Source organism: Engraulis encrasicolus, chromosome 10 (genome assembly GCF_034702125.1).
Source record: "Engraulis encrasicolus isolate BLACKSEA-1 chromosome 10, IST_EnEncr_1.0, whole genome shotgun sequence".
Taxonomy (NCBI): Eukaryota; Metazoa; Chordata; class Actinopteri; order Clupeiformes; family Engraulidae; genus Engraulis; species Engraulis encrasicolus.
The window spans coordinates 11,479,372-11,495,119 of NC_085866.1; the positions used below are offsets into that span (position 1 = coordinate 11,479,372).

The 15,748-nt window shown below is 45.2% G+C and overlaps 1 protein-coding gene across 1 annotated transcript; it reads left to right on the forward strand.

Moving 5' to 3' along the window:
* The first annotated feature begins 3,289 nt into the window (after positions 1-3,289).
* On the forward strand, positions 3,290-13,069 carry LOC134457566 (transmembrane and death domain protein 1-like). Its single transcript, XM_063209575.1, has 5 exons — positions 3,290-3,461; positions 5,365-5,556; positions 8,778-8,903; positions 11,387-11,557; positions 12,721-13,069. Exons 1-5 carry the CDS (start codon positions 3,389-3,391, stop codon positions 13,047-13,049), a joined length of 891 nt encoding a protein of 296 aa, XP_063065645.1. The 5' UTR covers positions 3,290-3,388; the 3' UTR covers positions 13,050-13,069.
* The last annotated feature ends 2,679 nt before the right edge of the window (positions 13,070-15,748 follow it).

Sequence of the window (15,748 nt, forward strand, 5' to 3'; positions counted from 1 at the left end):
CGCGCAAGCATGCACACACACGCACGCACGCAAGCATGCACACATGCACGCACGCACGCACGCACGCACGCACGCACGCACGCACGCACGCACGCACACACACACACACACACACACACACACACACACACACACACACACACACACACACACACACACACACACACACACACACACACACACACACACAGCTAGCTCTATGTGTGTGCCCGTGGTTTACTTGATGCACAAATGATCACAGAGGTTGTTACACACTGTAAAATTTTGCAACATTAATTTAACAATTACACAGTAGAACCAGCACAATGGATGTTAATTTCAACTCTCCAAGTGTTGAATTGACCCTGCAAAATTGACTTGAGTACTTGAGAAAAGGGTAATGCATATCTCCTGTTTTACTGTGTTCCTTAACACTAACTCACTGGACTTGTCTGTTCCACAGGTTTCTTACACTGGAACACAAGGCCGCTATGGGTGTGCCCAACGCCTGTCGGGACTTGTTTGAACCCATGAATTTTCTCCTTCATTCCACCGGAGTCTGTCGATTGTCAAATCAGATTTCAGTGGGGTGAAGTTTAAAAGGCATGGGACACTCACGTCTGTTGAACCATCATCAACCTGCAAGGGGAAGAGGCCCATCAATCAAACATTTACAAATAAGATATGAATATGTCTTTTCTTACTTCACAGGGATTCTGGTCTTCTTATATGTACAATGCTTAATGAAAGGCATATTCACCTTTATTGCCATAAGCAGGAAGGACGTTGACAGCTTTGGCCAGGCCCAGGACAAAGATGTCTGAAAGGGCCCCCCCAACCCAATGTATTGAGGAACCAATTATGGGCCCCCTCTCTCCCTGGGCCCAGGACAACTGTCCCCTTTGTCCCTGGTCATAAGGCAGATGAGTTACCTGTTGCAGGTCAAAGGCCATAACCATCAGTGCTTAAATTATTATAAAGAATAAAGTTTTAACGGCAGCATTTCTCTCCACCACTAAGTGAGATCAAGTTTGATATATTCCATTATTTATGCTCTTGCAGGAGGAGTCCGTGCTGTTTGTTTATGTAGATGCAGAATACACGTTGACAATGTCATCCCAGATCAGGGGCCTATACTGTACTACAAAGCTGGTTCAGGATAAGTCAAGGTTAAGTTAAGAGGTAAATCATCTAATAGAAGAGCTTGGAGTCCTCATTTTCTTAAGAAAAGCTCTTGTATTAGATGATTTACCTCTGAACTTAACCTTAACTTATCCTGAACCAGCTTTGTAGCATGGGCCCCAGTATAGTCCGTGTCGGTGTTGTGCTAAGCAGCGCCAGCATGTTCACCTGTGGCCCAGGTGTCGGCTCCATGCCTGAAATGTGGTGTCCACAAATTCTCAAGAAGAATTTACCTTTTGCCCTTTGATGTCTCCAAATGTTAGTGTGTGTGTGTGTGTGTGTGTGTGTGTGTGTGTGTGTGTGTGTGTGTGTGTGTGTGTGTGTGTGTGTGTGTGTGTGTGTGTGTGTGTGTGTGTGTGTGTGTGTGTGCCTGCGACGTGCTTGTGCATGCCAGCACGTGTGTGTGGGTGTGTGTGTGTGCGCGTGCGGTCTTCAAAGGTTTTCTCACAATAACTCAGTCACACAAGCAGTCCCCTCATATCCAACCAACTGCCCTCCTTTCAACACCACCTCACTGACCTCCAATAAATGTAAACCCAAAGTATCATTCACAATTTGTCTTTGAGCACCACAATGTATCTTTTGATGAGACAGACAGGTCTTCCTAATTATATTGATTACACAAGCACATCGGCACAGGAAACCTGGATGTTGAAAGTACAACATCGGCCCTGCCGTGGCCAACCGGGAGGGCACTTGCCTGCCATGCGGCTGACCAGGGTTTGATTCCCGGCCCGGGGTCCTTTGCCGACCCCTCCCCCCGTCTCTCTCCCCCAATTCTCTTCCTGTCCACCTCTCACACTATGTCATATCAAATAAAGTTGAGAAAGACCAAAACAAATCTATTAAAAAAGAGAGAGCACTACACCACGTCAGTCATCTCACTACTTGATCAGTAACACCAGGAAACCACTAGCCTGGGAACTCCCATACTGCCTTTAGTTCTACACAATCGTTTCGATCTGAAAGACAGTATGGCGAGGATGACTCATAACGTACAAGATCATGGGATCTGTGTCATAATGGCCAAGCATTCCGACCTTAACAGTTTCTCTGCCCAATCAGAGAGCAGGGCAGTGTGTCATAATAGCCAAGTATTCCGGCCCCATACGGAATTTACAATAGGTAACTCCCCAGACCTAATCTCACTTGTGATTAGGTCTGGTGTTAACCAGGCAAGGAAACCACATCAACTAGTCACTGTTGCCAGCGTTTTGCTAGTTTGTGTAGTTTAAAATAGCACTGGTGGTTCTCTCAAAACAATGACGCGGCCCCTCAAAGAGGACAACATGTCTTCTGTGACACTCTCTGTGCAAAGGCAATATGTATTACAATGTTGGAAAACAAAGCAGTGACACACATAAAATGACAACATCACTTAAGGGACACCATGCGGGCAGCTGACGATTAAAGAAGAATAATTTCTTGTCCTTCTTTGTGTGAGAGATAAATAGCTTCCATTCAAGACATTTGCATACCATCCACTTCACTACAACATAAAGTAATTGAAATTTTGATCTAATGTCAAGAACAAACCATTCAGGGCGGCAGACCCAAGGGAATGTGCATTGAATATTGAGATAGCTTTTTTAAAGAAGACAGTTTAAGAACAGCGCTTTCAACACACACTTTGTTTTTGTTCCATCCAGGGACTAAAAAGAGTGATGCAGAAATAACAAATCAATGACAATGACACAATATGACGCACACACATGACATTGCATTACATTACAATATGAGACACACACACACAAACACGCACACGCGCGCGCACGCGCGCACACACACACACACACACACACACACACACACACACACACTCACACTCACACACACACACACACACACACACACACACACACACACACACACACACACACACACACACACACACACACACACACACACACACACACACACACACACAAAGTACATGTGGACACCAGTAATGTCACTGCATGTAATATGCTAAGCATTTCTGCATGTGTCAAATACAATCATTGTATCCTTCTAGCCCTGCTATGCTGTGCTCCTGCTTATGCCCTCTGGTGGGCATTATGCAGTGCACAGTGTTCCAGATTTCTCAGAAACACTCTAGTCTTTATGACATCAGGCTCTTCAAGGAGTTCATGAGGGAAGCCATTAAGATAGTCATTAAAAATGTTGTAGCATACATTTGTATGTAACTGCTCTTCAAATTGTCTTTGGTGACATCTCGGCTGTCATCATGCAAGCTGTTGCTTTTCTCCCTCTTGCGCTCATCTTTGCCATCTTCAGCTCTGGGATGTGTGAAGACACAGGTGAGTCTGGAGAGAGAGAGAGAGACAGAGAGACAGAGAGAGAGAGAGAGAGACAGAGAGACAGAGAGACAGACAGACAGACAGAGAGGGAGGGAGAGGAAATGCCAGCACATCTGGATCCACTAGTGATGCTCTTTGCCACTAGACGTTCTTCTTCCCTACTGCACGCACCACGAGTTCCCTTAAGCAAGTCACCATGCTGGGGAATCAACATTAGCAGGTGATCTAAGGAGTGGTGTTGACAATGATGGTGGGCATGGTGGGTTTGTCACTTCCATCATGCCCACCACTAATTAAATCCTTCCCCACTCCTGAGACAAGCGCCATCATTCCCGAGACATAACGCATCTGTCCAAGTCCCAGATGTGAGTTATCTCAAATGAGCATAACAGCATCTTAAATCTGCTCTGTACCTCGAACACGATGTCTTACCGTGTTTGTTTTTGTTACTGTTTTGACATGCACTGCCTGCACATCAATTTAGACAACAAATTTCAATGAAAAAGCGTCAAGCCTAATTGCATTCTTTATGACACTTAAATAACTTTGACAGTCTATAAGACACTTTAATTTGCCTGTATAAATTTGAAGATGCTTGTCGAAACAGTGGCTGTATTATAATTAGCCTGCTGTGCAGCCAACAGCAGGGATGATACTGAAACACATATGCTTTATATGGAGGCCAAAGGGGCCAGTGTGCGTTTGAAGGGTCTGCAGACACCATGGCTGGATTGACCATATGGCATACAGAGCATTTGCCCGGTGGACTGTTGATTTTGGTTTAAATTGCTCCTTGTAAGTCGCTTTGAACAAAGGCGTCTGCTAATACTAATGTAATGTAAAAATGTTGTCACAGGCTTCATTGTCTCCCTCAATATCTTACCGACTGTTTGTCGCTAAAAATGCCTGGCCTACTGTCATTTTTCTTCCCAGTCCTGTCCTGGCTGACACTTGGGCAGAGAGTGTTGGGTATATATACAAGCCAACCATTGCAGCACTGTCTGTCAGCACGCTTCTCGCCTCCACTCATTGGAAGTGTCAGTGGCAGCTGCGTGGAGCGCTGAGCCAAATGAGTCCCAGGGCTCTTTTGTTATGCGCCAGTGCTACTCATGCAGCCTCTGACCAGTTTTTGCCCTTTCCCCTTCTCTTTTCTCTCCTTCCCTCCTCTTTATCTTCCTTTCTTTTCCTACCCCTTCTACTCCTTCTCCTCCCTCGGCCTCCTCCCACCAACACCCATCCTCCTCTCATCTTCTCTACCACCCTCCTGTCCCACCACTCACTGTTTCCTCTTTTCTCTCCTTCCCTCCTCTTTTCTCTTCCTTTCATACCCCTTCCTCTAACCCAGCGGTTCCCAAACTTATCCCCCTGCGCACCCCCTTGTACATTTCAGTGTGGTTTGCGCACCCCCTAAGCGAATATTTTGATGTGTTGATGGCCCCGCAAGTATGATTCACTGCACATTCACTACACATTATGCACAGTTGTTTTGGGGAACCCTCTTTTCCAATAAAAACTCACATATCCACCATTGCTCTATTTAGCTCGTGCACCCCCTTATGGCATGCCGCGCACCCCCAGGGGTGCACGCACCACAGTTTGGAAAACCCTGCTCTAACCCTTTCGTCTTTTCTCTCCTTCCCTCCTCTTTCTCGTCCTTTCCTTTCCTTTCCTACACCTTCCTCTACCCCTCACCCCTACCCCATCCTCTCCCTCTGCCTCCTCCCACCACCACCATCACCACCCATCCTCCTCTCATCTCCTCGTCTCTCCCATCCTCCTGTCCTGTCCCATGTCCCATGCACCACCCACTGTTTGATGACCGCACACTGACCGCTGCCCCTCCGTGCCCCCCCTGTCCCGTTGGGTTGGCTGGCTGTGCCGGCCTGGCGGGGCACCACTGCAGTGGCGGAGGACCTGGGACAGCACCAGCTGGAGCGTCTGGTGGACCTGCTGACCCTGACGGAGTGCAAGAACCTCCACGCCAGCTTAGCCGGGCCCGAGGAGGACGTCCTGGGGCACATCCAGCAGCTCTCCCCCGAGAACAATGACCTCGGCCTGCTGGAACAGCGACGGCGGCGACGGAGGGACGCTAGCGGTACGGTAGGCCTGTCTGTGTGTTGTTGGCAGGGTTTGCCTTTTTCATATTATATTAACCCCTTTCCTTCTGTCTGTTTCACTCCAAATTGACCCCAAAGTCCATATGCTCACTTAGTGTGCTGCTTACTCAAGCGATTTCACTCCATAACATATTCCACACTTTTCTTAGAAACTGTGATTTGTTAACTAGACGTACCCAATTTGTCCTTGAGTAGTCCTCTAGTCAGAAGTTTGTTAAATGCAACAGCACATCTGTCATCCGTTTTGTGTGTCACTGTCTGAAACAGAGTTGGACAACAAACGCACGGAGGTGCTATTACGTCTTAACATACGTCTAAACATTGACTTCAATCTGATCATAAAGCTAAATTTACCATTCGCAGACTGCCATATACACTGCCCTTCAAAGGCAAAGTGCAGTAACTATGTGAACATTGAAACAAAGAAACGCACATTCAAAGTTGTATTATTTGGTTGGATATTGTAGTTAATGCAAATTTGACATAGAACTATGTCTACAAAGGACACATTTGGACCGTAAGGTGTTTGTCACAACATATAGGAGGTGTAAGGAAGACCAATTTCAGCCACTTTGCCTTTGTAGGGCAGTACACCCCCCATCTACATATCTGTCTAAATTTCTCTCTCTCCCACTCTGTCTATAACATCTATTCACTCTCTCGTCTCCTCCTCTTATCACCCTCTCTCTGTTCGCTCTCTGTTTTCTCGTCCCTCCCTCATCCCTCTCAGCACACCCGAGCGAGCAGTCAGTCAAACTGTCTCAGTGGCACATGTTGTGTGTGGGCACCCTGCTGGCTGACAGACCACAGACGACGTTGCATTTGACTGGCCCTCTCAAGCAGCTTCGTCAAACACATGTTTCAGCCCCCACCATTCATATGCATTTCTATTCACTTACTTGCAATTAATTAAAAAGAGAAATGCATAACAGGGATCAAAAAGGAAGAGTGTGGGGGTTGCAGTTAGTTGATATGGTGATTAAATGTATTAGGAATGAACAGACAGTGTGCAGTGTGGTGAAAGGTGAGGACAATACAATTCAGTGGGCGAGGTGATGGGGTGTGTGTGTGTGTGTGTGTGTGTGTGTGTGTGTGTGTCTGCGTGCGTGCATGTGTGTGTGTGTGTGTTTGTGTGCCTGTGTGTGTGTGTGTGCACGCGTGTGCATGTGTGTGTGTTTGCAAGTGTGTGTGTGTGTGTGTGTTTGCATGTGTGTGCGTGTGTGTAGGTGGGTTGATGATGAGGGCTGGTGAGGGGGCACATTCTGACAGATAGATAGAGAATGAGTCACTCTAAAAAGGTCACAGGCCTGTATATGAGAAATAGGATTACACGAGGTTTAATTGTGTGTGAGAAACTCGTGTGAACTTGTGCTTGCCCGCGCTGCCTTTGGCAGGCCTGACAGTCCCCGCCTGTGTAGCAGCATGAGCGTGACTGCTGTCTGAGCTGCCTCACACTGGGTGTGTGTGTGTGTGTGTGTGAGCGCATATGCTTGTGTGTTTGTGTGTCTATGGATATGAGTGCAAACTCACAAATGTGTGTGTGTGTGTGTGTGTGTGTGTGTGTGTGTGTGTGTGTGTTTGTGTGTGTGTAAGCGCATGTGCTTGTGTGTTTGTGTGTCTATGGATATGAGTGCAAACTCACAAATGTGTGTGTGTGTGTGCGTGTGTATGCGTGCGCGCACAGGGAATGTGCTTCTGTTTTTGTGTTTCTATGGATATGAGTGCAAACTCACGAAGGTATGACTGCGTGTGTGTGTGTGTGTTTGCGTGTGTGTGTGTATTTGCATGTGCGTGCGCGTGCGAGTGCGCGCATGTGTGTGTGTGTGTGTGTATTTGCATGTGTGCACGCACGTGTGTGTTTTAAAGTTAATGACTAGATAATAATAATAATAATAATAATAATTGTATTTGTATAGCACTGTTTCATACAAGGCATGTAACTCAAAGTGCTTAACAAATGGAAAAAAAAAAAACATTTTTAGAGATAGATTTAAAAGGAGAGGTATAGAGGAGAGGCAGAAAAAGCAGGAAGGCAGAGGAAGAAGAGATAGACAGAGAATGTAGAGTCATAAGGTCAACGTATGATAGGACCAGGATTCTTAGATGTGTAAGGTCCATAGTGGCTGGGCCTATCATAAGTCATAGATAGTCACACAGAGATTGGGCGCTCAGGTGCAGCCCCTGGTGGCATCAGGGGTGAAGAAAAACTCCCTTTCGCTTGATTCATAGTTTGTAAGGGGGAAAAAAAAGCTCAGTGAAGTCTGAGAAAAAAAAGACCCCCTATAGTCAGGAAGAAACCTCAGGCAGAGACCAGAGGCCACCTAGGGGAGCCCCCTGCCAGGGCTGGTTGCGAGTGGTAAGGGCGCTGCGGCAGCTGGGACACTATGACGCCTTGGCAGCTAGGAGTTGGCAAGGATGAAGAGGTGGGTCTTCAGCTGCTTCTTAAAGGAGTCGACGGAGGTGGTTGATCGAATCTCGATGGGGAGGGCGTTCCATCTCTTGGGCGCATAGCAGGCAAACGCGGCGTCGCCGATCTTCTTCTGCGGGGGGTGGGGGGTCCTTAGCAGCTTGGCATCAGTGGACCTGAGAGCTCGAGCAGGGGCATAAAAAGAGAGCATGTCTGAGATATAGCTAGGGGCAAGTCCATTTAATGCTTTAAATACTGTGAGCAGAATCTTAAAGTCGATTCTGTAAGAGACAGGTAACCAGTGCAGGTCTGCCAAGACAGGAGAGATGTGCTCTCTCATTCTGGTTCTTGTTAGGATTCTTGCCGCAGAATTTTGAATGAGTTGTAATTTGTCAATTAATTTTTTTGGGAGACCAGAGAAGAGAGCATTGCAGTAGTCTATCCTACTGGTGACAAAGGCATGAATAAGTTTCTCAGCGTCTTGTTGGGGGGCCAAGCCGCGCACTTTGTTAACATTTCTAAGATGGAAAAAAGCAGATTTTGTTATCTTGTTGATGTGAGGCTCAAAGCTCAAATCCGAGTCTATGACCACACCTAGGCTAGTAACCTTATCTTTAATGTGTATGCTTAGGTCACCTAGGCTTGAGTGGAGTTTTGCACGTTTTTCCTTAGGCCCAATGAGCAACACTTCAGTTTTATCCTCATTTAATTTTAGGAAGTGTAATTTTAGATGTGTAGATGTGTATTATGTCATTATGGGTGGATGATAGTGTGTATTCTTCTGCGTGTCAGATATTGAAAGCGTGGCCCAGTGTCGGACTGCCCTGACAGACTGGCTGCAGCTGCATGGAGAACAGACGTATTACGACAGGCTGTCTCACGCGCTACAGCAGATTGGCAGAGTCGACATCGCAATAGGTCAGGCATGGGCGAACAGCCCATACACACACACACACACACACACACACACACACACACACACACACACACACACACACACGCATGCACGCACACACACACACACACACACACACACACACACACACACACACACACACACACACACACACACACACACACACATGCACACACACACACACGCACACACACACTTATCATGTATGGTACTTGATGGCACATGAAACTACAAATGAATTTACAAATTAGGAAGACAACAGACAGGAATTACTGGGATGTGACACAAGAGTGACAAAAACATAGAGTAATATTGAACACAGCATGACACCATAGTATGAAATATAGTGATAGATTTCTGAGAGAAAATGAAGTAGAATCAAAACCTTTTCAGCACAGAATGCTATAAAATGTTGGTATCAAGAAACTGGTTGAACTTTGCCTTATAACTGACAAAAAGGTGTTATCGAAATCAGATAATTTCTATGCATTTTTTTTTAATTCACCACCTGTTCATGAAATGACACTTATGAAGACATAATCTGAAAAGCTGAAAAATGATTGCTTACACGATTGGAGTGTGCGATGACAACTTTTTTGTAGAGAAGTGAACATCATCTTATGTCACATATTCAATTCTATTCCTTAATTTCTTTGAAGCTATGTGGTAAGATTTAGATGCTCTTCAGTACCTACTGCTGGCTACTATTCAACACTGGTGGCCAGTGCATTTTAGCAGCTGTGAAGAACCATCTTCTGTGATGCCCCTCAAACACACAGGCTGATTATTAACCATGCTATGAACGTCTGCCTACGCTGATAATCAAACAGACCTTTCAAAGTGACTGCAGAATGGCTGCCTTATGGCTCTCTTCATATAGTTTGGTGATGTTCTAAAAAGCACAGAATCGCGAGATATCACAGCACTTCTGTCAGAGGGATGAAAACATCATTTGCACTCTGTGAGACATACATAATGAAATGAAATGAGGACAGATCTATTTTTTTATGCAATCAAAACTGGTGGGTCCATCTGAGCAATCTACTGTATTTCCCTCCATTTTTTTTCAGAGAGAGAGAGAGAGAGAGAGAAAGAGAGAGAGAGAGAGAGAGAGAGAGAGAGAGAGAGGTAGATAGATAGATTGAGAGAGAGAGAGAGAGAGAGAGAGAGAAAGAAAGAAAGAAAGAAAGAAAGAAAGAAAGAAAGAAAGAAAGAAAGAAAGAAAGAAAAGAAAAGAAAGGTGCTGTGAAATATACTCCACAATGCGAGTTTCTGGCACATGGCGGATGCTGTGCAGGAGCCTCCACACTCGAGTGGCGTCGGATGTGAGAAGGTGTAAATGATCTGACAGCAGGCTCACTGGAGCCAGCACCAGATCCACTACCTACCATCTGTTCCTTTCATCATCCAACAGAGAAACGAGGGAGAGGAACGGACAGAGTGAGAGAGAGAGAGAGAGAGAGAGAGAGAGAGAGAGAGAGAGAGAGGGAGAGGGAGAGAGGGATGAGGACACAGAGAGAGAGAGAGAGGGGGAGAGGGAGAGAGGGATGAGGACACAGAGAGAGAGAGAGAGAGAGAGAGATTGAGAGGCAGAGAGGAAAGGAGGGTAGCTAGGAAGAAAGAGAGAAAATAAGATGACAAGCGTGACAGCATAAGAACATACTTCAGTCAAAACAAACATGTGGCGCTGCCTGAAAGCAATAGCCTCTCGAACGGAGACGAGGGCTTCGCCGCTGATACAGAGGAGACAATTACCAGCACTTTAATTGTCAGTTGGTAAATGACTCGACGTCAGAAAATGTCCACTCGCAGCGCAGGCAGCCGCCTGGTGCAGATTAATTAGGCACGTTTCGCGTTTCTTCTGCTCGCGGGACCATGGGGTAGCCTGTCTGCCATCTTTTTACTCTGGTGAATTCATTTCCTCCTCTCTGATCCTGTCCTCGTGCCTGTGTCAGTAAGGGATTTTTTTGGTTTTGTTTGATTACTTAATGTGGCACATAAGGAGCTCTCAGCCCAGGCACGGCTCTCAGAGAAGAGGCTGGATGAGCTGCGCAAATGTTTGTTTGTCCTGAGGAAATGGTTTTCATGTGTCACTCCAACTGACTCCCAGGGTGCGTACCAATATGGGACCTCGCGTCCTCCACTTGTGCTTGTAGCATCGCCTCGCCCCCTGGCCCCTCCTCTGTGGAGTAAACAATGAAGTTTCCCCACTGTCAGCCTAGCCACAACTTTTTTCAATTTTTGGGGGGATTATTCTTCTTTCACCATCCAGTTTGCAAATTAGAAAATGACTTTACAATTGAGCTTTTGCGAGATATTGAAATATAATACTGTTGTCAGTGATGTCATCATGACATATCACTTCCTGGTACGAGGCCACAAGCACAAGTGGAGGACGCAAGGTTGCATATTGGAACGCACCCCCAATGCTGTCTCTCCCTCCCCTCCACCACCATCATCCCCAATACAACCCCACCACCTTTAGAGGTAGCCAAGAACATCAACCAGGCCAAGACCCTCAGCCTGGAGCACTACGTGGAGGAATACCACCGCCATGTTGAGCGTCTGACAGCTGAGGAGAACAATGCCAAGAGACACACAACAAGCAAGGAAGGAAGCCGACAGACGTTCACAGGAAAGGGAGCCATACGACAATGTAAGTTAGGGCGTCAGACTTGTAGCCCAAAGGTTGCCGGTTCGACTCCTGACCCGCCAGGTTGGTGGGGGGTGTAATTAACCAGTGCTCTCCCCCATCCTCCTCTATGACTGAGGTACCCTGAGCATGGTACCGTCCCACCGCACTGATCCCTAGGGGCGCCATTTAGGAATGACCCCTTGCACGGGTGAGGCATAAATGCAATTTTGTTGTGTGCAGTGTTCACTTGTGTTCTGTGGAGTGCTGTGTCACAATGACAATGGGAGTTGGAGTTTCCCAATGGGCTTTCACTTTTCACTTTTTTCACTGATGCTAACACCATATGATAATACCACCGTACTTTACCGCATTGCATTACATTAGCTGACTCTACTCTCCACAGTCATTTACGGTTATTACAGGGTATTGGTTATAGTCCCTGGAGCAGTTGGGCACTTCAGTCATGGATGATATGGGGTTCAAACCTGCAACCTTCCAATCCAATTCCAAAAGCCTACTCCCTAACCATTAGACCAGGCTCATGTACAAAACTTACTTATGCACAAAAAAGCTCCGTAAGTAACTTTCCACGAACATTTTCAGATGTACCAATACTGACTTAACATGAAAAAGTGCACGTTTACTAAATTCCATGTGAAATTGGACATACCACATGAATCAGCATGAACACCTGTTTATGTGTGGAATGATACATTTAAAATTTTCAGGCGCAAATGCATTTTTTCAGATATTCACTTACGCAAAGATTCAGTAAAAAATCTATGGAAGTCTTTGTACATGAGGCCCCAGGGCTGGGGAACCTTTATCATTCGAGGCCCCCTTCAAATTCCTCCAACGGCCGTACTATGAACTAATGGCTGTACTAGGATTTTCCCTGCACTTAAGGCCTTTATTGAAGGCAGCCACCGTTAAAACAGACCCCACCTTCTTTAGGTCCCCTGAAATATAATGTAATTGTATTGCAAATGTAATTTCTAAGATTCCTTTAAAAAACATGTCATATTTCATGTGAAGCTGCATAACATTAAAATTATATTATGGACCGGATAAAACGGCCCTCGAGACATAGGTTCCCCACCCCTGCATGATTAGATCATGGCTGCACATTTATTCCACATCAGCTGATTATTACACTGACTTCTGCTTTTCCCCTGAATCCACAGTGAGAGACCTCACCAGACAGCACCTGGAGCTGGTGGTGGAGCGTCGGCGAGTGCCCCCCAACCCCCGCCGCCTGCTGGACGGGGTGTGGCCCCTGGTCTATGGCATCCTCCTGGGCTTCTCTGGGGCCTTTGTGGCAAGCGTCGCTGCCCTACTAGTGATTGCACGCATCTGTGGTCGTCATCCGAAATCCTCAACCAACCGCAAAAGAAGATGTTATCGTCCAATAAGGTTCCATGAGGAAGGAGATCAACTGATCGGCGTGATGACAAATTCTGAGCCAGCAACGCCTGAAACAACAAAGGACCCTTCTCTCACTGCTTCATCTTGAGCAAATCACACTTCACATTGATCACTACTATATAAACACTCAATAGATTTTTTGTTACGACAGACTGCTTTAATTATATAAAATGTATATTGAGGAGAGGATGCATGACCAATGAACTGAATAAAACAGGCCAAATAAACAAAAATAGTTGTCAGATTTCTGCAAAACCAATATGGGATAAAAACATAGCGCAGCACTATGGCTCTCTGTGATGTCATAGCAATGTTGTTATGGTGTAGTTAAGCATTTTCAGCAAGTGAATAGGGTCGCCGGCGACCCCAGCTGCAGTAAGAGGCTACCACATTAAGCCTTGGAACTGTGATTTTCTCCTCTTGTAAACCCATGTGCTGTATACTGTATGTGATATCTCTTATGCAGGAACGGTGGAAAGCAATGACCTCACTGAAACTGAAAAAAAAAAAATCCAGATTCACCCCGAAAGAGCCCCATCCAAATGTCTCAGGGGGTGCCGGAGAGAAACTAAACGCCTGGTGCATTTGGAGTAATCAATGGATCATGTTCCTGCAGGATATGACAGAGCTCTTCAAAGTGAGCTAACCTCCGATGCAGTTTTCTCAATACAAGGGCAAGGCAGAGGGATATTGTTAAAGGATTCCAAATGAGTGTAATACCTTTTAAAACCAATTTTAATGGATCATGTTCAAGTCTATTTAGTGTCATAGGATCTATTTCACAATGATGTAAGATCAGTGCCCGTAACAATGAAATTCGACATGCTTGAAAATGATGTAAGACCATTATCTGTTTAGGAAATTTCAGACGATGATCTTGTTTTGCGCGGAATCTACTTTTGGCTGTACCAGGAAACTATTCCTTGAAACGATGGAAGTAATGTTGCCTGGCAAAAATCAAAAAGCTACTCATTCAGCATGAGGTCTGTTTCCCAGAAACACAAAGTCCAGTAAGTGAAGAGAAGTGATTCTGACATTTTTACGTACAGTGGCAGAGATGTCCGAGACAAACGAGTGGGCTACCATTTACTACATATCAACTTCACACACAGTTCACTAACAGTAGCTATACATCCAACTATCATTCAACTGTATGTTTTCTGACCAGTCAAATGCAAGATAAAAAAAAGAAGACAGAAAAATGATGACGACTTATGAGAGTGGTGGGTAGCCCAAAAGTTTGTATCTCACCTGTTCACCATTTTCCGTCATCAAAGCCAATCTCTCTTTTTTGAAGTTATGTTCAATTCCTGCTTGCTCTCTCTCTTACTTCTATAATTGAACTAATGACTTCATTATACAAATCTCGACTAATGTGCTTCAGGAACCCAGACAGCTTGGATTAATGGCGGTGCTAAGCGGCAATTAGGGGCAATTAGTTCATAAATCAACATCTAAACAAATTAAGGAGCAGGGGGGAGAGGCAGACGCTCGCTGGAAGCAGTGTCTGGCCGAGGGGGCCGCGGCCCGCAAACATATTCAAGATGTCAGAAGATGAATGCTGTGGGCTTCGGAAATGCTCGCGGGGCAACCTCATTTCTCTCTCTCTCCAAGACAGCCCAGCTCGTCCAGGGTGGCATGCAAAGTCAAATACCACATTACTGTAATGATGGAGGAATTTCTCAGTGTCCTCTTTCCCCGTGTGACATGATCGTTTAGAACATTTTTGTCAATGAAGATGCGACCTTTATTGACAAAAAAACGTGTCTTGGATCATTGAATATGCTAAGGGTCTTATTAGATCATATAGGCTATTGACAAACAATAATCACAGAAATGTCTTCCTCATTAATAATACCATTACAATGAATTTGTAAAATAATATGTCTTTGTCTCACCGACGCTACTTTGTGTCACATACACCATGGACACAGACAGTAGTGCGCACAATAGTTAATTGGCTAATTGCCACTCATTGCCATCTATTTTTTTCCTGGTTATTGTGATTTTATACAACTATCTATCAGTTATGTTGATGACAAGAAATACCATAATCTCTCCTGTAGCCCTTGTGACTGTAGAACTGGGCCATTCTTTTTGCTTTGTTTTGTTTTGTCTGCATTCCTGGACGTGTAGATCGTAAAGGCATTGACCAAGACTGGCATGTTCAACAATTGCATAGGCTACTGTACGGTCACATGAAAAGTCATTTGACCTTATGTACAGTAGCCTATGCAATAAGCCTGTACTTATTGACTTTGGCCTTTTAAAAAAAATAATTTCTCTCAGTATTTTATGCAATGCCATTGAGAATTGATAAACTGAATTTGTTTAATTTAAAATACTTTCTCGGGGTGGGCCTGCAGTCCCTGCATGGGGACAGTTTCGACTGCCCTGTCATGTCAATCTCACCCCATCTCTCTCTCCCACTGATCTCCTGTCTCCATCTTTGACTGTGCTGTCTACGGATTAATATGCCCCCCCTCACCCCCCTGAAAGTAAAAGGAAATAAAAAGATGTCTTTGTTACAGGTATGGTTGTGAATTATTCCATAGTTACCAGCCTAGTTGTGATTCCTGCAGCTACCAGTTGAGTAGATAATACATTTCAAAGATGACTGTTCCTGAAATTATGTGACCAGACCCACATTTGTGGAAAGTTTTGGTCAGGAACTTTTTTTGTGTGTCCGTTTCTGTTTAGCTGAACTAGTTCTGCAATTGTGAATTCAACTCTGACGGTTACTAAATCTTGAATGGCAGCTTAATCCATATTTTATAAGCCAGGTTC